The following is a 27,561-nucleotide window of genomic DNA, read 5'->3' on the forward strand; positions in this document are numbered from 1 at the left end:
AATTTTTATACTTATGCGCATGTGACAAGCAATTTGTACAAAGTCTTTTTGATGTGACAAAATTATTTCCTTCGTCAACTTTTAAGTTTTTAAACTTCTCGCATGATTGTAGTTTATGCCCTCTTGTGCATAGTCCGCATGACGTATGATTGTTCTGTTCGGATGTGAACGATTGCGTTTTGTATAAGCTTCTGTTTAATTTGTTTTTGCTACTAGCTTGGGGTCTATTGACGCTTCTATTAAGGTCGTTTTGATAGTTTTGGGTTTTAATAATTTTTGTGTCTACCCTTTCAGCGATTTCATACTGGATAGTTAGAAAATCTTTCATTTGTTGCCACGTTGGGGATTTCTTTCGTGATGAGAGCGATTGCTCCCACAAAAGTAACGATTTGTCTGGTAAAGTGGCGGTGCATATATTTACCAGTATTGGGTCCCAGCTGTCTGTGGGAATATTTTGTGTCGATAGAACCGACAAACAATTTGAAACAGTGGATAGTAGTTTAACAAATTCTTCACTTGTTTCTTTTTTAATTTTAGGCAAGTTTATTAGTGTCGTTACTTGTTTATCGACCAATATTCTTTCATTTTCATATCTAGATGTTAGAGCTTCCCTAGCCAAATTAAAATTGTCGTCATTTAGTGCGAACTGTTTTACTATTGCGCCTGCTTGACCTTTAGTTTTGTATCGGAGGTGATACAATTTTTGCACTTTTGATAATTTTGGATGGTTGATGTAAACGGCAGTGAACATGTCCCGGAAGGACGGCCATTCTTCATAACCTCCATAAAATATTTCTATGTCTGAGATGGATGCCTGAACTTGCCTCTTGACTTAGAATTTGTGGCAGCTCTACTCTCGGATGTGGAGTAGGTGCAATCGCTTTTATTAGCTTTAATTGATCAGAAATCATAGCTTTTGTTTCTTCGTACTGGTCTAAGCAGTTTTCGTATAGTGCGTAAGCCGATGATTTAAAATCGTGTGGTAGATCTGAATTGTCATAATCTACAATGGCGTCATGAGCCGTTTGGAGACGAGTCCAAAAGTTGTCCATATTTTGTTTTTTTATTTCCAATAACGATTCAGAGATGTCTTGAATCGGTGAAGATGAAAATCGAGTGCAGTATCGTGTTAATCTGTCACTCTCGGAAATGAATTTGGCAACACAAATATTTTTGCTTTTTATGTGCTTTGTGGTAACCTGTCTTGCGCGTGTAGCTTCTGCAGGTGTAATTTGATTTTTATCGTCATTAACAATTTTTGTTTTGTTATTTATTACTATATGTGTCAAAGTTAATTAAAATTTTCTCAGTGTAAACTGATTTAAATGCAGCAATAAATGATAATTAATACCGAATACTATTTTACGTATATACGATTTTTTCGGACTAGATAAATATTTACTTGCGAAATAATTTTTTAATTTGTATTTTATTTTAAATATATATTTGTGAGCGTAATTTAAATTTTCTTAATTTAGTTATTAAGAATGGCACTTTTAATTTAATAATACTTATTATGTCCTTATGTTGATGTATTTAGGTACACCCTAATACACGGACTTGTTAGTATATATTTATGTGCTCGTGAAATTGAGAGCTCGTTGAAGAGATCAATACACTTTGTACATAAGTATGCACGGATTGTTTGAGCGTATGTATGTATATTCTCTAATGCAATTGAGAGCTCGTTGAAGAGATCAATGTGCTTTTAGTTTTTTATGTACGCAATCCTGCTTGTTTGTTACAAGGGGTATTGCGAGATGTATGCCAATGTGGACTTTGAAAATATGTTTATTTTTGTTTTTAATAAATTATTTATTATTTTAAAATTTTTAATATCTACAAGCAATTGTAGTAGTGTTAATTTTACCTCAACGTTTATTGTTTTATTTTTTATGTAATTTTACAACTTTTTATATTGTAAATTTTCAATATGTAATTGACCCAATTTATATAGGGTATATAATCATGGCTAGATGAGTTACGCCTCCCCCCTCCATCAACACGATCCACAACAGACATCACACCACTCAGACCACCCACATATACACATCACATCACACCACAACACTACACAACTCAACACTAAAAAGGGGCTAACAGAGGACAAAATCTTTCCTTTTTCGTTAGCATTTCAAGCGAAGAAGACGTGCCACTTTCCCGCCCTTTTTTTGCGCCCGTATATTTTCGACATCAGCCGTGACCGTGTCCGTTTGGTTTTTTTTGTTACGGAACAGTGCCAACAAGTGAAAAAAAAGGTGAGTGCGTAATCGAACTATTTATTGGTCCTTCGAGCCATAGTGAGCGGCACTATGGAGTGAAAAAAAAAAGAAAAAAAATCATAAATTCGAAAAAAAAAAACAAGACATAAGTGCTGTGTAGTGCAGTGGAAAAAAAAAAAGTGGGTAAACGTTTCTATACACACGATATATCAAAAAAAAAAAAGAAACTAACACATATAGTGCTGTGCAGTGCAGTGACACAAACATATATATATATACAGAAAACAAAAGAGTGACAAAAAATAAAAAAAAAACCATATCTATATATATACAGAAGAGAGAAGTGAGGTGAAGTGAAGGGACACAAACATACATATATACATAACAAAAAAAAAAAAAACCAGTAAAACCAACAACGTGCGCAAAATATTAACAAATTAAGTACGGGCGCGAGTTTCAACAAAAAACAACAAAAATACTTACATAAAAAGACAGAACGGGCGCGAACTAAATAAATAAAAAACCATACCAGCTAGCAACAACAACCACACCAGCTCACCAAAGTCACCCACCGCAGCTAAGCAGCAAAGGAGTGGGAAAAAACAACGAAAGGCACACACACAGGCACATATATAAAATATTGTCCCCAAAACCCTTGGCGGAAAACCCAAAGTGAGTCGTATCGATTCCATTTAGTATATGTATATATCCACTAATTGTATGTATGTTAAAATTTATGCCTTTGCGGTTTATTTTTTACAAAAATCCGTCTTAATAAAGGCAATAACAAAAAGAGCGGTTACCAAACTGTTTCTATATTTCGGTTTATTTTCCGGTAAAAACCGAAATACCGCTAACAGATAAAACAGTTTGGTAAAAAATATATATCCAACTTTTGATTGCCTAACGGCTTACCGTTGTGTTCAAATACACAAGAATATCTCTAAAACTAAACAATTCAAGTATTTACTTGCACCAATTTTCAGCAATACCCCTTATACTTAATCAAGTATAAGCAGGATTGCGTAAAATAAGCAAAGGCAAATCAAAAGCAAAAAAAAAAAAAACAACCAACAAAAGCGAAAACGTACCAAATAAATTTTAACATACATATACATATCATATTCAACATATATACATACATATATCACTAAAAATTTATATACATACATATATACATAAATTTTGTTTGAATAACTGCGGTAAATTATTCTACGTTTCGCGGTCTTTTCGCACTGCGTACATATATTCCGCACAAATATATTACGTGATATACATACAAATATACATACATTTACAAGAATACCTACGGTATATTTTTTCCTTTTCGCGGTCCTTTCGCACTGCGTACATATATACACGCTCAGGTATACAAAAATACGTTAATACTTCGCTTCAAAGTCCACATTGGCAAATATTCCGCAATACCCCTTGTTCTTGTTAAACAAAAACAAGTAGGATTGCATATATACATACATATAATATTCTAAGTCCACATTGGCACATATTCGCAATACCCCTTGTTCTTTGACCAACGAAACAAGCAGGAGTGCGCAAAAATATTTAAACATAATATATTATATTACATAAATACATATGTACATATGTACAAAGTGCATTGATCTCTAAGACGAGCTCTCAATTGCGCATAACGTGAAGTACATATGTATCAGCTGATCCGCTTATAGGTATACCCTATAGGAATTACGGACACATAATACTTACAAATAAAAGTAATAATAAAAAACATTTGCGTTTAATATTAATCAATTAAATAATATTAAAGGAAAAAAAAACGATAAACCACGAAATACGCGTAATATCTTCATTTCATTAAATAAAAACTCTTATTATCATAAAAGAGTTAGGTACTCATACAAGTTTAAAAAAGTTATTAATTTATTAATATTTAAAAAAAAAAAACAATAAACCTTATTTTCTTAAAAGAGGTTTCAAATACAAATATTTCTTACAGTGAAAATATTTTATTTTATTTCGGCACGTCTCTTAAATGAGCTCAGACTCGAAAGATTCTAAAACAACTCAGTTGCTAAAAGTTCCAAAAATTATTTCTGACGAAAGAAGTATATGTACACCTGCAGAAGCTACACGCTCAAAGCAAGGTGCTACAAAGCAAAAAAGGGGGAAAGACATAACATACAGTAAATTCATTGCTGAGAGTGACAGCTTAATAAGATACTGCACTCGATTTTCTTCTTATCCGATTCAAGACAATTCTGAATCGGTATTAGAAATCAAAAAAGACAATCTTGACAATTTTTGGTCACGTCTCCAAGCTGCATATGACGCAATTGTAGAATCTGACGACTCAGATCTACCAGAAAACTTCAAATCTTCGGCTTACGCAAAATACGAAAACTGCTTAGACCAATTCGAAGAAACTAAAGCAATGATTTTCGATCAACTTAAGCTAATAAAAGCAATTGCACTTACTCCAAATCAGCGAGTAGAGCTGCCACAAGTACAAAGTCATGAGGCAAGTTCAGGCATCCATCTCAAGGTGCACACATGTGATACAGAAATATTTCATGGTGGTTATGAACAATGGCCGTCCTTCCGGGACATGTTTACAGCCGTTTACATAAACCACCCAAAATTAACAAATGCGCAAAAATTGTATCACCTCCGATACAAAACAAAAGGTCAAGTAGGCGTCATAGTCAAACAGTTCGCACTAAATGACGATAATTTCAATTTGGCTTGGGAAGCTCTTAGATCTAGATATGAAAATGAGAGAATATTGGTCGATAAGCAAGTAACGATACTAATGAACTTGCCTAAGATTCAAAAGGAAACAAGTGAAGAGTTTATAAAGCTGCAATCCACTGTTTCTAATTGCTTGTCGGTTCTCTCGACACAAAATATTCCCACAGACAGCTGGGACCCAATACTGGTAAATATATGCACCGCCGCTTTACCAGAAAAATCGTTACTTTTGTGGGAGCAATCGCTCTCATCTCGAAAAAAATGCCCAACGTTGCAACAGATGAAAGACTTTTTAATAACCCAATACGAAATAGCAGAAAGGGTAGATAAAAAAATGGTCAGAACGAAAACCGTTCAACACGACCTAAATAGAAGCTTCCACAGACCCCAAGCCAGTAGCAGCAACAATTTAAACAGAAGCTTTTTCAGAAATCAAACGTTCACATCCGAACAATACAAACAAACGTCATGCGAACTGTGTACAGGAGGGCATAAACGTAAATCTTGCGATAAATTCAAAAAATTAAATATTGTCGATAGGAACAATTTTGTAAAAACAAAAAGACTTTGTACAAATTGCCTATCACATGCACATACACTTAAAGAGTGCGAAAGCAAATTTAATTGCGTTTATTGTCATAAACGACATCATTCAATGCTGCATTACAGCACATTTTCCGGCTCACCCCCAAACAGCGCAAATATGAAAAGAGCCACGGGTTTAGTTGCAACAGCAAATCCCGAAGTGCGAAATCCCGATAATTGCCAAGAAGCACCATGCTGCTCAAAGGCATTAAAAACCCAAACGCTACACAGCGAATACCAAAGTAGGGTACTACTACCCACAGCAGTCGTCTCCATCGAACATCGAGGAGAGCTGTTTAAACTTAGGGCCTTAATAGACCAAGGATCACAACGATCTTTCATAGCGTCTAGGGCTCAAAAAAGGCTACAACTGCCAACAAAGCTAGCCAATTTTGAAATCACGGGAATGGGCGGAAGAGTAGTCCAAAACTCAAATAAAATCTGCCCCATTACCCTAATTTCCCCCCAAGCGGATAAGCAAATACAAGCAGAAGCTATAGTCTTACCGCAACTTACAAATATGCTTCCAAGCTATCACATAAATAGCAAGCATTGGCAAAAGGTTTCACACCTAAAGCTAGCAGATCCCAACTGCAACACTCCCGCTCAAATAGACCTTCTATTAGGCAGCGATCTCATACCACAGATAATACTCGAAGGTATTGAGAAAATTTCAAATACACTTCTGGCACAAAACACTATTTTTGGGTGGATCCTAAGTGGACTAGTTTCGGAACCAGTTACCACCATGACCACTCAGGTTGAGGAAATCTCAAACGAATACCTCAATTCACAATTGAAAAAATTTTGGGAGTTAGAAGAACTCCCCCCCATATCAATCAGAACCCCTGAAGATCAGTATTGTGAAGACTTTTACAAAGCCACAACTACTAGATCAGATAATGGTCGGTATGTCGTACGACTACCACTAAAACAACAATTTCCCAACACAATCGCCTTAGGTCACTCTCGCACCTCTGCTATACAGCAGTTTTTAAGTATGGAAAAAAACTTACTTAAAAAAGGTGAGCTTAAGCCAGAATACGATGGCGTGTTGGAAGAATACCTCCATTTAGACCACATGGAGGAAGTAAGCCCATGCGAAAAAATCGTAAATGGCAAATATTACTCATTTTACTTGCCTCATCACGCAGTAGTAAAGCCAGACAAAAAAACAACTAAAGTAAGAGTTGTTTTTAATGCATCAAGATCTACCAGCTCGGGGAATTCCCTAAATGATATTCTATTTACGGGACCCACGCTCCAACCAGATTTAATGCTACTCATTTTAAATTGGCGTATATTCAAATACGTATTTAACGGAGACGTCGAAAAAATGTATAGACAAATAGTCGTACATAAAGACGATCAAGATTTTCAGCGAATTATTTTCCGAAAATCTCCCAATAGTCCACTCCGCGACTATAAATTGAAAACAGTTACCTTTGGCGTCAACTGTGCCCCATATTTAGCCATTCGAACACTGCACGAATTGGCAGAAAACACCAAGTCAGAATTTCCTCTGGCAACCCAGGTGTTAAAAACACAAACGTATGTAGACGATATTCTGTCTGGAAGTCACAGTCTTCCACAAGCATACGAGTCACTAGCACAAGTGACACAAGCCCTCAAAACCGCAGGGTTTCCGTTAAAAAAGATAACGGCGAACCACCCTAATATCTTAAAGAACATACCTAAAGAAAATCTGTTGGACACTAATTTCCTTAAATTCGAAAAGGAAAGTACAACAAAAACTCTGGGGATCCAATGGAACGCGATATCTGACCAGTTTTCATACACTACAGAGTCAATATCAGCATTATCCGCCATAACAAAACGCCAAATTTTAGCCTCTGTGGCAAAACTTTTCGACCCCGCAGGATGGCTTTCGCCAATTATGATACAAGCGAAAATCTTGATAATAGAATTATGGCTAGACGGAACCGACTGGGACGAACAAGTGAAACCTCTTCGCTTGGAAAAATGGTCCCAGTTTGCAAACAATCTGGAAGACATTTCCCAGATACAAATCCCTCGATGGGTAAACTATTTCCCCGAACACAAAGTCGAAATACACGGCTTCTGTGATGCCTCGGAGAAGGCATACTGTGCCACTATCTATGTGCGCACACAAAGCGATACCGCGACCACAAGCCACTTATTAGTAGCAAAAGCAAAGGTGGCTCCTTTAAAAACGCTAAGTCTACCTCGACTTGAGCTCTGTGGCGCGCTACTACTCGCAAAATTAGCTTCCATGGCGCAGACCCATTTAAGCATGAAGAAACATAGATTGTATCTCTGGTCCGATTCTGAAATTGTTCTAGCCTGGTTGGAAAAACCACCACATGCATGGAAGACGTACATTGCTAATCGAACGTCTCAAATACTTGACCTAGTGGGATCAGCCACTTGGCGACATGTAGCCAGTGCTGACAATCCTGCTGATCTAGGTAAAAGAGGATGCAAACCCCTGCATCTCGCCACCACCACCCTCTGGTGGAATGGCCCCCGATGGTTAACAGAATCTCCCGATTCTTGGCCACAATCGCCCATGCGCAATATAATAGCCCCCGAAAGTCGAAATATCGACTCCTTTCACACAGCAGTGGAGGATACTGACATCCTTGAGCGATTTTCATCGTTCTCCCGAGCCCTCAGAGTAATCGCCTATGTGTTAAAGTTCATAGAGCGATTTAAAATTAAAGTTAAGGGAGTTCCCTCAGAGTACCCCCAATGCGATACATTGACGCACCTGGAATTGCAAAAGGCAAAGGTCGCTCTAACCGCATCAACTCAAACGCGCTACTTCAGCCGCGCTATAACACTATTAAGAGAATCAAAACCCATTGACAAAAGGAGTTCACTCTTAGTTCTTAACCCATTCCTAGACACGAAAGGTCTGCTTCGTGCGAATGGTCGGCTTGCCAATTCAAGCCTCACGTATAATGAACGCCAACCTCTAATCATACCAGAGAAATCTCGACTTGCCACTTTACTCCTCAATTATATCCACTTACTTATGCTCCACGCAGAACATCGCCTAATGCAACATATAGTCCGCCAAGAGTTCTATATTCCCCGACTTAAGCCCCAAATCAAAAAATGCATTTTCATGTGCAAGATCTGCACTCTGCATAAGCAGAAGTTGCGAACGCAGATTATGGCAGCACTTCATCCGGAACGCTGTAACTTCGCTCTGCCTTTCACAGTCACAGGTGTCGATTTTGCTGAGCCTTTTCAAATAAAGGCGTCCATGCTAAGGTCGCCCACCATAATGAAAGGCTATGTGGCTGTCTTTGTCTGTTTCACGACAAAAGCAGTGCACCTCGAGCTATGTACAAATCTGACTAAGGAGGCTTTTCTCGCGGCATTTGCTCGCTTTGTCGGACGACGCGGCTTCCCCTCAAAACTAATGAGCGATAACGGCAAAACCTTCATTGGAGCTCAAAGAGCCACTGAAAAACAGTTTGTGGATTTTATTAAACAAGTATCACCTGAAATTGTTCAGAAGTATGCTCCCCAAGGCTTTAATTGGCAGTTTATCCCCCCAAGCGCTCCTCATATGGGTGGTTTATGGGAATCAGCTGTAAAAAGCTTCAAATCCCACTTCAAAAAAGTAGCTGGAAATTATAAATTCAATTATGAAGAATTCACTACCTTATTAACCCGAATTGAAGCCGTTCTCAATTCACGGCCACTCACAACACTCTCGCAAGATCCCTCCGACTTCACAGCCCTAACTCCAGGGCATTTTCTCAAAGGAGCACTCATTCTGGCCATACCTGAGCCAGGCGTGGGGTCGCTATCCCTATTAAATCGATGGGAAAGAATCAAAATTCTCCATCATGATTTCAGCCGCCGATGGAAGGAAGAGTACATCAAGGACCTTCATAAAAGGTACCGATGGAAAACTCCAGAAAAGGCACCAAAGCTTGGAGACTGTGTTATCATACACGATGATTGTCTACCCCCCACAGAATGGCGGCTTGGCCGCATAGAAAAACTATATTACGGTTCCGACGGTCATATACGAGTAGTTGATCTCCGTACTCAAAGCGGAACGCTGACAAGACCGCTCGTGAAATTATGTTTTCTGCCAACCGTATCTAATGACAAAATCGCAAATAACAACCAATCCGGCGATATTACCGCGACGCAAATGAATTAGTCGTATAAATAACCAATAGACCCGCAAATGACAAAACCGTTATAAACCAACCATTCTAACCGCAATGATCGATCACAGTGACGATCCATTCCTGCCACATACCGTGGCACATTCGCCATAAATTTACATGCAACAAATGTATAATCATTCCAACTTCTTTATACAGATCAATATGGAAGTAGATATGGCAGCAACACCAACGCCAGCTGTGAGGTCCGCCATCAATGTGCCACGCCCTGGGGCAACTCCAACACCACGAACCGCAGCGGCAATCGTTCCTGCAACCGCTCCCCGTAATGGCGCGCGACCACTGACACCTTCATCAGCACCGGCAACGGTGCCGCAACGCAGCCGATGCCCACTGTGTCGACGCACACACCGGCTGCAACACTGCAGCATTTTCCGAAGCATGCAGCCGCCACAACGTCAGCAGGTTGCCCAAGCGCACGGGCACTGCCTCAACTGTTTGTCTACGGTCCACACGACTCCGGAGTGTACGTCGGTTACGCTCTGCCAACTGTGCCATAGACAGCACCATACTATGCTGCATCGCACCCCAAAGCGGGCCGTCGGGCGACAACTCGCCCCAAGCCGCAGATCGCAGCAAAGCAGCCATCCGGAGCACAACCGAAGACAGGCAGCTCCACCTCCATCCAGACCGAGGCGACAGGAGGCATCAACGCGGCGTCGGCAGCCCAAGCCAACATACCGCCGCTCCACTGGCCTCAGCAGTGTTGTTGCTACGCTGCAGCAACTACAGCGATTGCTAGGCTAGAATTCGCCTAGGGGGCCGGGATGGCTAGATGAGTTACGCCTCCCCCCTCCATACACGCCACTGCGCGCCAACACACCACATCAACACGATCCACAACAGACATCACACCACTCAGACCACCCACACATACACATCACATCACACCACAACACTACACAACTCAACACTAAAAAGGGGCTAACAGAGGACAAAATCTTTCCTTTTTCGTTAGCATTTCAAGCGAACAAGACGTGCCACTTTCCCGCCCTTTTTTTGCGCCCGTATATTTTCGACATCAGCCGTGACCGTGTCCGTTTGGTTTTTTTTGTTACGGAACAGTGCCAACAAGTGAAAAAAAAGGTGAGTGCGTAATCGAACTATTTAAAGCATATGCATAGATTATATGTAGTATGTATAAATATGTATGTTCAAGGAGAGCGCGAAAGCGAAGTGAATAATGTGCAGGTATGTTCCCGTATGCACTTTGTATTTATGTACAATTATGTTTTGGTATGTAAATATGTATATCAAAAATATATATAGGTATAAGATGTAAGCAAATATGCATATACTTTTGTTTGTTTTCTTCTTTTTGTTTTTTATATTAGAATTTTGATTTATACTTGTGCCTTTGCTTACTTAGTTTATGCAATCCTGCTTATTGTTAATAAGGGGTATTGCGGGAGAAATGTGCAAGTATATACTTGAATTTGTTTTTTGTGTTTGTTAATTTGTGTGTTTAAATACACAAAGGTAAGCTTGTAGTTAGGCAATAAGGTAATATTAATTTTTGTTTTTGTTTTAATATATAAGTATGTTTTGTGAAATATATGTTATACCAGACTGTGTTCGGTTTTTCCCGCAAAAAAAAAACTCGAAACTAAGACAGTTTGGTAACCGTTTTTTTTTTTTGGTAAATGTATTTGTTATTACAGGTTCTATATATATACAACTGTAATTTTTACATACATATATGCACGATAAAATAAAATAATAGGAAACGATACGACTCACTTTATGCTCCCTCAAGGGTTTTTTGAGGGGATAATATATATGTATGTACGTGTGTGTATTCCTTTGTTGTCAATTCCTTTTTCTCCGCTTCCAGTTGAGCTTGGTTTTAGTGACTGTTGTTTTTGTTTATTATCGTTTGTTTTAAATTCGCGCCCGTTTAAGTTGTTTTTATTTATGTTGTTGTATTTAGGTGCTTTAGTATTTCGCGCCCGTTTGTGTGAACTTTTGTTTGTTTAAACCCTTTTGTATTTGTTATTGTCTTTATGTTTTGGGCTACACGCACTTTTTCTTTATATAATATGTATATGTTTGTGAGAATTTTTGTCTGTTTGAACCCTTTTGTATTTGTTATTGTCTTTATGTTTTGGGCTACACGCACTTTTTCTTTATATAATATGTATATAAATATGTATATATACGAGTATGGATATTTTTCCAGCACTGCACTGCGCTTTGGTTATTTATATATATATATATTTTTTTTTGAGTCACTGCACTCTTCCTTAGTAGTTTTGTAAATGTTTATGTATATTATTTTGTTTTCCACTACACTTCACTTCACTGTATCTTTGGTAGGTTTGTGTTTAAACTTTTTGTTTTTTGTCACCAAATTTTGTGTCTTGGACGTAAATTATAGTGCCTTTCGTTTAGGCTCGAAGGACCATGTTTAAGTAACTAATAAGTTAATTTTACCTTCACTCACCGTTGGCAAAATTATTAAAAAAAAGGGAGTCGATTTAGGCGGGTGCTCGGGAAGTTGATGTGGCGCTCAGGCCCGTAGACGATAAGCGAATTGGATGTAGCGCGCAGGATTGTGGTTGGCGGAAAAACGAATAAAAGACAGCAAGCAGGAACCGTGTTGACTGACGTGTATATTCGAATGAATTGTTTTCAGGTGTGGTGCGTTACATTAGGGTGCGCCAATTTTTTTCGGAGTGTGGTGTGTTTATTTACTGAGGCTTAGCTCATTTAAACAAGGATATTGCCGCCTTGCTCTATGTTGAACAGTATTTGAAACTTGCTCAACATATCGTACTTCGGTATTTTCTCAACGAGATTTATGACCTCGAGTATTTTTTATTTGCTCTTCAGGGCGAATTTGGGGAACTTGCCGCCTTGTTCTATGTTGAACAGTATTTACTACTTGCTCAACAGATCGATCCTCGGGGTGTTCACGCCGAGATCTATGACCTCGAGTATTTCTTATTTGCTCTTCAGAGCGAATTTGGGGATCTTGCCGCCTTGTTCTATGTTGAGCAGTATTTAAAACTTGATCAACATATCGTACCTCGGGATTTTCTCGACGAGTTCTATGACCTCGAGTATTTCTTATTTGCTCTTCAGAGCAAATTTGGGGATCTTGCCGCCTTGTTCTATGTAGAACGGTATTTACTACTTGCTTAATGGATCGAACCTCGTGGGCTTCACGCCGAGATCTATGATCTCGAGTATTTCTTATTTGCTCTTCAGAGCGAATTTGTGGATCTTGCCGCCTTGTTCTATGTTGAACAGTATTTACTACTTGTTCAACAGATTGAACCTCGTGGGCTTCACGCCGAGACCTATGACCTCGAGTATTTCTGCTTTGCTCTTCAGAGCGGATTTGGGGACTTAGACGTCTTGTTCTATGTTACAATAACAAAAGGTCAAGTAGGCGTCATAGTCAAACAGTTCGCACTAAATGACGATAATTTCAATTTGGCTTGGGAAGCTCTTAGATCTAGATATGAAAATGAGAGAATATTGGTCGATAAGCAAGTAACGATACTAATGAACTTGCCTAAGATTCAAAAGGAAACAAGTGAAGAGTTTATAAAGCTGCAATCCACTGTTTCTAATTGCTTGTCGGTTCTCTCGACACAAAATATTCCCACAGACAGCTGGGACCCAATACTGGTAAATATATGCACCGCCGCTTTACCAGAAAAATCGTTACTTTTGTGGGAGCAATCGCTCTCATCTCGAAAAAAATGCCCAACGTTGCAACAGATGAAAGACTTTTTAATAAGCCAATACGAAATAGCAGAAAGGGTAGATAAAAAAATGGTCAGAACGAAAACCGTTCAACACGACCTAAATAGAAGCTTCCACAGACCCCAAGCCAGTAGCAGCAACAATTTAAACAGAAGCTTTTTCAGAAATCAAACGTTCACATCCGAACAATACAAACAAACGTCATGCGAACTGTGTACAGGAGGGCATAAACGTAAATCTTGCGATAAATTCAAAAAATTAAATATTGTCGATAGGAACAATTTTGTAAAAACAAAAAGACTTTGTACAAATTGCCTATCACATGCACATACACTTAAAGAGTGCGAAAGCAAATTTAATTGCGTTTATTGTCATAAACGACATCATTCAATGCTGCATTACAGCACATTTTCCGGCTCACCCCCAAACAGCGCAAATATGAAAAGAGCCACGGGTTTAGTTGCAACAGCAAATCCCGAAGTGCGAAATCCCGATAATTGCCAAGAAGCACCATGCTGCTCAAAGGCATTAAAAACCCAAACGCTACACAGCGAATACCAAAGTAGGGTACTACTACCCACAGCAGTCGTCTCCATCGAACATCGAGGAGAGCTGTTTAAACTTAGGGCCTTAATAGACCAAGGATCACAACGATCTTTCATAGCGTCTAGGGCTCAAAAAAGGCTACAACTGCCAACAAAGCTAGCCAATTTTGAAATCACGGGAATGGGCGGAAGAGTAGTCCAAAACTCAAATAAAATCTGCCCCATTACCCTAATTTCCCCCCAAGCGGATAAGCAAATACAAGCAGAAGCTATAGTCTTACCGCAACTTACAAATATGCTTCCAAGCTATCACATAAATAGCAAGCATTGGCAAAAGGTTTCACACCTAAAGCTAGCAGATCCCAACTGCAACACTCCCGCTCAAATAGACCTTCTATTAGGCAGCGATCTCATACCACAGATAATACTCGAAGGTATTGAGAAAATTTCAAATACACTTCTGGCACAAAACACTATTTTTGGGTGGATCCTAAGTGGACTAGTTTCGGAACCAGTTACCACCATGACCACTCAGGTTGAGGAAATCTCAAACGAATACCTCAATTCACAATTGAAAAAATTTTGGGAGTTAGAAGAACTCCCCCCCATATCAATCAGAACCCCTGAAGATCAGTATTGTGAAGACTTTTACAAAGCCACAACTACTAGATCAGATAATGGTCGGTATGTCGTACGACTACCACTAAAACAACAATTTCCCAACACAATCGCCTTAGGTCACTCTCGCACCTCTGCTATACAGCAGTTTTTAAGTATGGAAAAAAACTTACTTAAAAAAGGTGAGCTTAAGCCAGAATACGATGGCGTGTTGGAAGAATACCTCCATTTAGACCACATGGAGGAAGTAAGCCCATGCGAAAAAATCGTAAATGGCAAATATTACTCATTTTACTTGCCTCATCACGCAGTAGTAAAGCCAGACAAAAAAACAACTAAAGTAAGAGTTGTTTTTAATGCATCAAGATCTACCAGCTCGGGGAATTCCCTAAATGATATTCTATTTACGGGACCCACGCTCCAACCAGATTTAATGCTACTCATTTTAAATTGGCGTATATTCAAATACGTATTTAACGGAGACGTCGAAAAAATGTATAGACAAATAGTCGTACATAAAGACGATCAAGATTTTCAGCGAATTATTTTCCGAAAATCTCCCAATAGTCCACTCCGCGACTATAAATTGAAAACAGTTACCTTTGGCGTCAACTGTGCCCCATATTTAGCCATTCGAACACTGCACGAATTGGCAGAAAACACCAAGTCAGAATTTCCTCTGGCAACCCAGGTGTTAAAAACACAAACGTATGTAGACGATATTCTGTCTGGAAGTCACAGTCTTCCACAAGCATACGAGTCACTAGCACAAGTGACACAAGCCCTCAAAACCGCAGGGTTTCCGTTAAAAAAGATAACGGCGAACCACCCTAATATCTTAAAGAACATACCTAAAGAAAATCTGTTGGACACTAATTTCCTTAAATTCGAAAAGGAAAGTACAACAAAAACTCTGGGGATCCAATGGAACGCGATATCTGACCAGTTTTCATACACTACAGAGTCAATATCAGCATTATCCGCCATAACAAAACGCCAAATTTTAGCCTCTGTGGCAAAACTTTTCGACCCCGCAGGATGGCTTTCGCCAATTATGATACAAGCGAAAATCTTGATAATAGAATTATGGCTAGACGGAACCGACTGGGACGAACAAGTGAAACCTCTTCGCTTGGAAAAATGGTCCCAGTTTGCAAACAATCTGGAAGACATTTCCCAGATACAAATCCCTCGATGGGTAAACTATTTCCCCGAACACAAAGTCGAAATACACGGCTTCTGTGATGCCTCGGAGAAGGCATACTGTGCCACTATCTATGTGCGCACACAAAGCGATACCGCGACCACAAGCCACTTATTAGTAGCAAAAGCAAAGGTGGCTCCTTTAAAAACGCTAAGTCTACCTCGACTTGAGCTCTGTGGCGCGCTACTACTCGCAAAATTAGCTTCCATGGCGCAGACCCATTTAAGCATGAAGAAACATAGATTGTATCTCTGGTCCGATTCTGAAATTGTTCTAGCCTGGTTGGAAAAACCACCACATGCATGGAAGACGTACATTGCTAATCGAACGTCTCAAATACTTGACCTAGTGGGATCAGCCACTTGGCGACATGTAGCCAGTGCTGACAATCCTGCTGATCTAGGTAAAAGAGGATGCAAACCCCTGCATCTCGCCACCACCACCCTCTGGTGGAATGGCCCCCGATGGTTAACAGAATCTCCCGATTCTTGGCCACAATCGCCCATGCGCAATATAATAGCCCCCGAAAGTCGAAATATCGACTCCTTTCACACAGCAGTGGAGGATACTGACATCCTTGAGCGATTTTCATCGTTCTCCCGAGCCCTCAGAGTAATCGCCTATGTGTTAAAGTTCATAGAGCGATTTAAAATTAAAGTTAAGGGAGTTCCCTCAGAGTACCCCCAATGCGATACATTGACGCACCTGGAATTGCAAAAGGCAAAGGTCGCTCTAACCGCATCAACTCAAACGCGCTACTTCAGCCGCGCTATAACACTATTAAGAGAATCAAAACCCATTGACAAAAGGAGTTCACTCTTAGTTCTTAACCCATTCCTAGACACGAAAGGTCTGCTTCGTGCGAATGGTCGGCTTGCCAATTCAAGCCTCACGTATAATGAACGCCAACCTCTAATCATACCAGAGAAATCTCGACTTGCCACTTTACTCCTCAATTATATCCACTTACTTATGCTCCACGCAGAACATCGCCTAATGCAACATATAGTCCGCCAAGAGTTCTATATTCCCCGACTTAAGCCCCAAATCAAAAAATGCATTTTCATGTGCAAGATCTGCACTCTGCATAAGCAGAAGTTGCGAACGCAGATTATGGCAGCACTTCATCCGGAACGCTGTAACTTCGCTCTGCCTTTCACAGTCACAGGTGTCGATTTTGCTGAGCCTTTTCAAATAAAGGCGTCCATGCTAAGGTCGCCCACCATAATGAAAGGCTATGTGGCTGTCTTTGTCTGTTTCACGACAAAAGCAGTGCACCTCGAGCTATGTACAAATCTGACTAAGGAGGCTTTTCTCGCGGCATTTGCTCGCTTTGTCGGACGACGCGGCTTCCCCTCAAAACTAATGAGCGATAACGGCAAAACCTTCATTGGAGCTCAAAGAGCCACTGAAAAACAGTTTGTGGATTTTATTAAACAAGTATCACCTGAAATTGTTCAGAAGTATGCTCCCCAAGGCTTTAATTGGCAGTTTATCCCCCCAAGCGCTCCTCATATGGGTGGTTTATGGGAATCAGCTGTAAAAAGCTTCAAATCCCACTTCAAAAAAGTAGCTGGAAATTATAAATTCAATTATGAAGAATTCACTACCTTATTAACCCGAATTGAAGCCGTTCTCAATTCACGGCCAATCACAACACTCTCGCAAGATCCCTCCGACTTCACAGCCCTAACTCCAGGGCATTTTCTCAAAGGAGCACTCATTCTGGCCATACCTGAGCCAGGCGTGGGGTCGCTATCCCTATTAAATCGATGGGAAAGAATCAAAATTCTCCATCATGATTTCAGCCGCCGATGGAAGGAAGAGTACATCAAGGACCTTCATAAAAGGTACCGATGGAAAACTCCAGAAAAGGCACCAAAGCTTGGAGACTGTGTTATCATACACGATGATTGTCTACCCCCCACAGAATGGCGGCTTGGCCGCATAGAAAAACTATATTACGGTTCCGACGGTCATATACGAGTAGTTGATCTCCGTACTCAAAGCGGAACGCTGACAAGACCGCTCGTGAAATTATGTTTTCTGCCAACCGTATCTAATGACAAAATCGCAAATAACAACCAATCCGGCGATATTACCGCGACGCAAATGAATTAGTCGTATAAATAACCAATAGACCCGCAAATGACAAAACCGTTATAAACCAACCATTCTAACCGCAATGATCGATCACAGTGACGATCCATTCCTGCCACATACCGTGGCACATTCGCCATAAATTTACATGCAACAAATGTATAATCATTCCAACTTCTTTATACAGATCAATATGGAAGTAGATATGGCAGCAACACCAACGCCAGCTGTGAGGTCCGCCATCAATGTGCCACGCCCTGGGGCAACTCCAACACCACGAACCGCAGCGGCAATCGTTCCTGCAACCGCTCCCCGTAATGGCGCGCGACCACTGACACCTTCATCAGCACCGGCAACGGTGCCGCAACGCAGCCGATGCCCACTGTGTCGACGCACACACCGGCTGCAACACTGCAGCATTTTCCGAAGCATGCAGCCGCCACAACGTCAGCAGGTTGCCCAAGCGCACGGGCACTGCCTCAACTGTTTGTCTACGGTCCACACGACTCCGGAGTGTACGTCGGTTACGCTCTGCCAACTGTGCCATAGACAGCACCATACTATGCTGCATCGCACCCCAAAGCGGGCCGTCGGGCGACAACTCGCCCCAAGCCGCAGATCGCAGCAAAGCAGCCATCCGGAGCACAACCGAAGACAGGCAGCTCCACCTCCATCCAGACCGAGGCGACAGGAGGCATCAACGCGGCGTCGGCAGCCCAAGCCAACATACCGCCGCTCCACTGGCCTCAGCAGTGTTGTTGCTACGCTGCAGCAACTACAGCGATTGCTAGGCTAGAATTCGCCTAGGGGGCCGGGATGGCTAGATGAGTTACGCCTCCCCCCTCCATACACGCCACTGCGCGCCAACACACCACATCAACACGATCCACAACAGACATCACACCACTCAGACCACCCACACATACACATCACATCACACCACAACACTACACAACTCAACACTAAAAAGGGGCTAACAGAGGACAAAATCTTTCCTTTTTCGTTAGCATTTCAAGCGAACAAGACGTGCCACTTTCCCGCCCTTTTTTTGCGCCCGTATATTTTCGACATCAGCCGTGACCGTGTCCGTTTGGTTTTTTTTGTTACGGAACAGTGCCAACAAGTGAAAAAAAAGGTGAGTGCGTAATCGAACTATTTAAAGCATATGCATAGATTATATGTAGTATGTATAAATATGTATGTTCAAGGAGAGCGCGAAAGCGAAGTGAATAATGTGCAGGTATGTTCCCGTATGCACTTTGTATTTATGTACAATTATGTTTTGGTATGTAAATATGTATATCAAAAATATATATAGGTATAAGATGTAAGCAAATATGCATATACTTTTGTTTGTTTTCTTCTTTTTGTTTTTTATATTAGAATTTTGATTTATACTTGTGCCTTTGCTTACTTAGTTTATGCAATCCTGCTTATTGTTAATAAGGGGTATTGCGGGAGAAATGTGCAAGTATATACTTGAATTTGTTTTTTGTGTTTGTTAATTTGTGTGTTTAAATACACAAAGGTAAGCTTGTAGTTAGGCAATAAGGTAATATTAATTTTTGTTTTTGTTTTAATATATAAGTATGTTTTGTGAAATATATGTTATACCAGACTGTGTTCGGTTTTTCCCGCAAAAAAAAAACTCGAAACTAAGACAGTTTGGTAACCGTTTTTTTTTTTTGGTAAATGTATTTGTTATTACAGGTTCTATATATATACAACTGTAATTTTTACATACATATATGCACGATAAAATAAAATAATAGGAAACGATACGACTCACTTTATGCTCCCTCAAGGGTTTTTTGAGGGGATAATATATATGTATGTACGTGTGTGTATTCCTTTGTTGTCAATTCCTTTTTCTCCGCTTCCAGTTGAGCTTGGTTTTAGTGACTGTTGTTTTTGTTTATTATCGTTTGTTTTAAATTCGCGCCCGTTTAAGTTGTTTTTATTTATGTTGTTGTATTTAGGTGCTTTAGTATTTCGCGCCCGTTTGTGTGAACTTTTGTTTGTTTAAACCCTTTTGTATTTGTTATTGTCTTTATGTTTTGGGCTACACGCACTTTTTCTTTATATAATATGTATATGTTTGTGAGAATTTTTGTCTGTTTGAACCCTTTTGTATTTGTTATTGTCTTTATGTTTTGGGCTACACGCACTTTTTCTTTATATAATATGTATATAAATATGTATATATACGAGTATGGATATTTTTCCAGCACTGCACTGCGCTTTGGTTATTTATATATATATATATTTTTTTTTGAGTCACTGCACTCTTCCTTAGTAGTTTTGTAAATGTTTATGTATATTATTTTGTTTTCCACTACACTTCACTTCACTGTATCTTTGGTAGGTTTGTGTTTAAACTTTTTGTTTTTTGTCACCAAATTTTGTGTCTTGGACGTAAATTATAGTGCCTTTCGTTTAGGCTCGAAGGACCATGTTTAAGTAACTAATAAGTTAATTTTACCTTCACTCACCGTTGGCAAAATTATTAAAAAAAAGGGAGTCGATTTAGGCGGGTGCTCGGGAAGTTGATGTGGCGCTCAGGCCCGTAGACGATAAGCGAATTGGATGTAGCGCGCAGGATTGTGGTTGGCGGAAAAACGAATAAAAGACAGCAAGCAGGAACCGTGTTGACTGACGTGTATATTCGAATGAATTGTTTTCAGGTGTGGTGCGTTACATTAGGGTGCGCCAATTTTTTTCGGAGTGTGGTGTGTTTATTTACTGAGGCTTAGCTCATTTAAACAAGGATATTGCCGCCTTGCTCTATGTTGAACAGTATTTGAAACTTGCTCAACATATCGTACTTCGGTATTTTCTCAACGAGATTTATGACCTCGAGTATTTTTTATTTGCTCTTCAGGGCGAATTTGGGGAACTTGCCGCCTTGTTCTATGTTGAACAGTATTTACTACTTGCTCAACAGATCGATCCTCGGGGTGTTCACGCCGAGATCTATGACCTCGAGTATTTCTTATTTGCTCTTCAGAGCGAATTTGGGGATCTTGCCGCCTTGTTCTATGTTGAGCAGTATTTAAAACTTGATCAACATATCGTACCTCGGGATTTTCTCGACGAGTTCTATGACCTCGAGTATTTCTTATTTGCTCTTCAGAGCAAATTTGGGGATCTTGCCGCCTTGTTCTATGTAGAACGGTATTTACTACTTGCTTAATGGATCGAACCTCGTGGGCTTCACGCCGAGATCTATGACCTCGAGTATTTCTTATTTGCTCTTCAGAGCGAATTTGTGGATCTTGCCGCCTTGTTCTATGTTGAACAGTATTTACTACTTGTTCAACAGATTGAACCTCGTGGGCTTCACGCCGAGACCTATGACCTCGAGTATTTCTGCTTTGCTCTTCAGAGCGGATTTGGGGACTTAGACGTCTTGTTCTATGTTGAACAGTTTTTAAATTTTGTTCAAAAGACCGTACCTCGAGATTTTCCCGCCTGGTTCTATTTTCATTTGTATTGATAATTTGTTCGGACAGACGAACATCGGAATCTAACCTACGATTAGCGTGACTTACAGTATTTTGTGACCGCTCACTATCTGAAGACGGCTTAGTAATACAGATTTTCTACTTAATCTAGGCATAATTAATTAATAATAAATGAATTAATGTATAAAATATTTATAGATAATACTCATATAATTCAGTCCGTCCTGGTGTGAAAAGTTGGATCCTAGGTGCTGCTCTCTTTCACTGTAATTCCTTGTAAGTCCTTGCTATGACTTCTTTCCTGTTCGGTGTATAGGTACTATGGTATACTGGTGCACATATGTATATGTGTTTGCTCGCCACTGTATATAATACGGTGTTGCTATTCCAAACGCCTTCTTAAGTGAAGTTGTATAACATGAGCCTCATCAAAAGGCCTTGGTGTAGATGTCACAATATTGTTAACAGAAATTGGTATATTAACAACAGCACCTTTGTGCAAACTCTGACCTTGATATCCTTACGGACGAATTGTCATAAAAGGCAATCTAGGCATTATGAGACGTCATTCAATTGGGGTTAAACCTTTCAAACAATCCAGTATTATAGGAAAGTCTAGACCGTTAGCTAAACATATTTTTGGAACGTTCTTTTTAACAATCGCATTTTTGCAAGTAGCACAAAAATTGTAATTTCCATCTTCTGAAGGAATTTTTTGCATTAAAAAGAAGGCGGATGCAGCATTCGGGTGACCTTGCGCAATAGTTTCGAAATTTAATTTGCGAACTTGGGGTGAAAACCATAAGCCGCCGCAGCAAATACATATTTCAGTAGGGCCCTTATTTATATTTTGGAAATAAATGTTTTTGAAATCTGTTAAATTGCCACTATTATCAGTTTCTATAACATTATTTTCTCTCATTAATCGGATTCGTTGGGACTGCCTTTGGTTTTCAATTTGTCTATTGAGTGGGTTATCTCTACGAAGGCGAACTTGACCTTGTCTAAGACGTCTCAGATTCAAAATTTCTTCCCTCATACCCCTCCTACTAAGCTCGTCGACGTTGTGTTTCTCTATCACGCTCCTCTCTCCTTATTTCAGGATTTCTTCTTGCATGTTCCCTTTGCATTTGATCACGAATGCGCTCTAAATTCCTATGCTCAGGATTTCTTGCGCGAAGTTCTCTATGATTCCTAGTGTTCCTACTTTGTTCATCATAACGTACCTCAGGATTTTCTCGACGAGACCTATGACCTCGAGTATCTCTTATTTGCTCTTCAGAGCGAATTTGCGGATCTTGCCGCCTTGTTCTAGGTTGAACAGTATTTGCAATTTGTTCATTATAACGTACCTCAGGATTTTCTCGACGAGACCTATGACCTCGAGTATCTCTTATTTGCTCTTCAGAGCGAATTTGCGGATCTTGCCGCCTTGTTCTATGGTGAACAGTATTTGCAATTTGCTCAACAGATCGAACCTCGGGGTCTTCACGCCGAGACCTATGACCTCGAGTATCTCTTATTTGCTCTTCAGAGCGAATTTGCGGATCTTGCCGCCTTGATCTAAGTTGAACAGTATTTGCAACTTGCTCAACAGATCGATCCTTGGGGGCTTCACGCCGAGACCTATGGCCACGAGTATCTCTTATTTGCTCTTCAGAGCGAATTTGCGGATCTTTCCGCCTTGTTCTATTTAGAACAGTATTTAAATTTTGTTCAAAAGACCGTACCTCGAGATTTTCCCGCCTGGTTCTATGTTGATTTGTATTGATAATTTGTTCGGACAGACGTACATCGGAATCTAATCTACGATTAGCGTGACTAACATTATTTTGTGACTGCTCACTATCTCTATATAAAGAGTTTGCACGAAGAACTCTCATACGTCTTCTATTCTGAAGACGACTTAGTACTATAGATTTTCTACTTAATCTAGGCATAATTAATTAATAATAATATATATAATGGATTAAAGGTACTATGGTATAATGGTGCACATATGTATATGTGTTTACTCGTCACTGTATATAATAATACTTTAAACACTATATAACTAATACACTAAAATTAGTTTGAATAAAGCACTTTGCTGGTAAAGAAATCTAGTGTAACTGAAACTACAAACACAGTGTACTGATATTTATTATACTCTTGCAACATATTGCTACAGAGTATAATAGTTTTGTGATGGTATATTTTTGTACACACAGCTTACGTTCTTTTGTATACATATATATTACTTTTATATACACTAACATAAAATACATAATATTTAGTTATATTTTTATTTTAGAAATTAGTAGTTTATTTCATTGTATTGAAATTAAGTACTCGGAAAACCCCTCCATAAATTGCTTTTGTCTAACACTTTTAAAACAGTAAAGGGTCTTTAGCCCTTTTGATACTACCACAATTATATTTTTCTAGAAAGATATTTTTGCTCTATACAAAGGCCAGCACTCTAAGAAACTTTTTATACCCTATAAAATATATACATAAATGATCAGCATGATGAGCTGAGTTGATTTAGCCATGTTCGTCTGTCTGTCTGTCCGTCTTTCTGTATATATACAAACTTGTCCCTCAGTTTTTATGCTATCGATCTGAAATTTTACACCTGTCCTTTTCTAACAAAGAAGCTGCTCATTTGTCGGAACGGCCGATATCGGACCACTATAGCATATAGCTGCCATACAAACTGAACAATCGGAATCAAGTGTTTGTATGGAAAACTCTTTCATTTGACGAGGTATCTTCATGATATTTGGCGAGTATTATTATTTAAGGCATTAATCCAATCGCCGAAGAAATTGTATAGATCGGATGACTATAGGATATAGCTGCTATACAAACTGAACGATCGGAGTAAAGTGCTTGCATGGAAAATTTTTTTATTTGACGAGGCATCTTCACGAAATTAGGTACGAGTTATTGCTTAAGGCAACAAATTATTCTCCACAGAAATTGGTCAGATCAGATCACTATAGCTGCCATACAAATTGAACGTTCGGAATCAAGTTCTTGTAAGGGGCCTTTGTATTTGTGAAGGGTATTATAGCTTCGGCGCAACCGAAGTTAACGTTTTTTCTTGTTTACATTGTTGTCTGGTATATTTTGTAATAAGTTCAACATGATCGCTGAGAAAATATACCTATCTACTGATTATCACAAAATATTAGAAGAAATATATGTATATAGAAATCTATATCTATCTCGAATAGTTTTAGGTGATGCAAACAACCGTTTGGTGAACAAAACTATACTCTGTTGCAACATGTTGCGAAAGTATAAAAATGTTGCCAAAGAATTCAACATTCATTATTCGATTATTATTTGGTTTCTAATTAACTTATATTATTGATCATAGATTTATTTAGTGTCAATATTAATTTTTTCTCCGAAATGTTAACTTTAATAAAAAGAAGCTATTTAACTCAAACATAATATATGTGATATAAACTGAACCAAACGGAAGCTTTAATTTTTTACATAAAATATGTTGAAGATAAATTCAAAGGCCATGAAATTCCTTCAAATCTTATATATATTATTACACACGAAACGGTGTAAAGTCAGGTGGAAAGACGGAAATCATATATATATTGGGGATAGAGAAATATATTAATTTTGACATTGCTCAGCTAACCTCGAGAACATATTTTGAAGCAATTTTATATATAAAAAAAATATTAATACTCACTGACCGACATATTCGGCATAAAACTGGTTAGAATAACGAAAAGCATTATAGGTAGTATAAGGAAGTTGAGGGTAGTATTATTACCGATTTTATCAATTTTTGCCAATACCACATACTACTAACATGCCACAGACTAAAAAAATGCAGCCACTGTTTCATTAATGCACCTCACATACCATCACTAATCATATGGAGTAATGACAGAGGAATGTTCGAAAATCCTGATATTAGTTACATGGGGCTAGGTAAAATTTTCACCCATTTTAGACACAAAGATACCTTGTTATGAGCAAAACACGCTCTCTCATTTTCATTGAGATAACTCACATATTAGCCGATATATGCGGTATAAAGTCACCCAGAAGTTCAAAAATATTTATATTAGGTATATGAGGGCTATAGGAAGTATTGATCCGATTCAACTCATATAACACATTGACCGATATTTTCGGTAAGTAGTCAACTATAGGCACTGGGGTCCACATATTCAGTACCTAGGGGCTTGAACAGTTAAGAGAATTTTTGGTCACAAGGTGGCATACTTTAAACGTATTATTCACGCAAAGTTTTACCCCGATATAATCATTGTTGTTTGATTTGCATACTGGAAAGTGCAAAAATCAGATGAAATTTAAAATGGTGTTATATGGGAATTAGGCGTGGTTGTAATCCAATTTCGCCAATTTTCGTACTATAATATAGAAATATCAAAATAGTGTTATGAACCGAATTTGGTTGAAATCGGTTGAGCAGATCTCAAGATATGGGTTTTCACCTAAAAGTGGGCTGTGCCACGCCCACTGACTAATTTTGAACGCGGTTCCTATAAAGCCAATTTATACCATCCCAGAGATAAAATTTAATGTCTCTGGCGTGTTTAGTGCTTGATTTATCGCGCTTTTAGTATTTTTTAACAGTACCGTTATATGGGAAGTGGGCGGAGTTGCCACCCGATTTCACCCATTTTCACACTGCAGGTAGAGGTTCTAAAAACATTTGCTTTCAGTTAATTTTGTTATTATAGCATTAGCGGTTTGGGAGATATGCACACTAAACCTATTAGGGGCGGGACCACGCCCACTTTAAAAAAAAAAACTTTTAACTGCAGATGCCCCTCCCTACTGTGATCCTTTATACCGAATAAGAGTCTTGTATCTTGTTGTGGAGCTTCGTTATGGCAATTTATTTGTTTTTGAATAATGGCGTTTTGTGGCCGCGGCAGTATTCCGATTACGCCCATCTGTAATACCAACCGTCTTACTGTACCAAGAAACATGTCTACTAAGTTTCATAAAGATATCTCAATTTTTACTCAAGTTACAACTTGCACAGATGGACGGACAGACAGTCACCCGGATTTAAACTCGTCTCTTCATCTAACTCGATTAGTTTTAGGTGATACAAACAACCGTTAGGTTAACAAAACTATTATGATCTGTAGCAGCAGGTTGCGAGGGTATAAAAATTATTTGTGATAGGATTTTAACTTAGGCAAAATACTACAATAAGGATTTCTTCTATACTAGCAACACCACAGCCAATATCAAATAAGCGGGTTTAATGTGTGTACTCAAACAGTTATCGTCGTGTACTTCATTCAAATAAACAATTTGTTTGCGAATATTCTCCAAATTTCCTTACCTTCGTTCCCATGCCCAACTATATTTTTATGTATGCATACATATGGATGTACATATGTATGTATGTCTGTGCGCCTGGGCAACAACATTTAGTGTTCAAATGCGCGAGCATTTTTGAATGGAAAAATTGAAGAAATCAATTTTGCAATGCCACTAATCCTACCATTTCCTTCTCAATTGCATATTGTCCACAAGCCGCTTCTTCACTACGATGCTAAAAATCAGAAATTGAAGAACTTGCCTTATGTTCCCTTCAGAAAGCAGAATTGGCAACACGACCTATTAGCGAGTTAAAAAATTATATTAATTTTTTTCATATTATGCACTATATATTGAAATCTTTATATTCTAAGCCTACTCCATATGTAGTACTTTTATATGTTTACTTGTTATCATTATTTCATAGTTTGTCGATTTAGCCCATTTTATCTAAAAACGACGTTATGAAAATGCAGCCCAATCGGTAATTGCAGTATAAGCGACTGACATTGTCGAAAGATTGTCGATTGAAACAAATTTTGTCAAGTCCGCGAAGCTTTGCACAATTTGGGGTCAATATGTATGCGAGCTCACATGTATGCATGTATATATATGTATATTTGTCGACAAAGTCGTCATTTGGTTTTTTTCAACAACACAATGTCCGCGTGAACTCGCCGTTATTTTGATGGCTTACACAAAGACGTTTCAACTGAGGGCCCATAGTAATTATTATGTTGCTTAATTTTTATTGAAAAATATTTATGCATTAATGACTTATTTTCGTAATATAATAATTATATGCGTAAAAATATAAATACACATGAATTCATACTTATAATCGTTTTTAAAATAAATTCGATGAAT

General features: G+C 38.9%; 3 protein-coding genes across 12 annotated transcripts in view; 2 read left to right on the forward strand and 1 right to left on the reverse strand.

Moving 5' to 3' along the window:
* nAChRalpha4 (nicotinic acetylcholine receptor alpha4) overlaps positions 1–27,561 on the reverse strand; it is a 946,244-nt gene that overhangs the window by 585,881 nt on the left and 332,802 nt on the right. The gene's annotated exons all lie outside the window — the stretch shown is intronic.
* Positions 9,875–10,811, forward strand: LOC138858920 (uncharacterized). Its single transcript, XM_070112974.1, has one exon. The coding sequence runs from the start codon at positions 9,875–9,877 to the stop codon at positions 10,475–10,477; it is 603 nt and encodes a 200-aa protein (XP_069969075.1). The 3' UTR covers positions 10,478–10,811.
* Positions 18,105–27,561, forward strand: part of LOC138858919 (uncharacterized) — a 29,891-nt gene continuing 20,434 nt past the window's right edge. Inside the window, exon 1 of the mRNA XM_070112973.1 lies at positions 18,105–19,046. Within this exon, the coding sequence (XP_069969074.1) occupies positions 18,105–18,707 (603 nt within the window). The 3' untranslated portion in view covers positions 18,708–19,046. The remainder of the gene's footprint in view (positions 19,047–27,561) is intronic.

This window comes from Bactrocera oleae, chromosome 2, assembly GCF_042242935.1.
Source record: "Bactrocera oleae isolate idBacOlea1 chromosome 2, idBacOlea1, whole genome shotgun sequence".
In the NCBI taxonomy this organism is placed as follows: domain Eukaryota; kingdom Metazoa; phylum Arthropoda; class Insecta; order Diptera; family Tephritidae; genus Bactrocera; species Bactrocera oleae.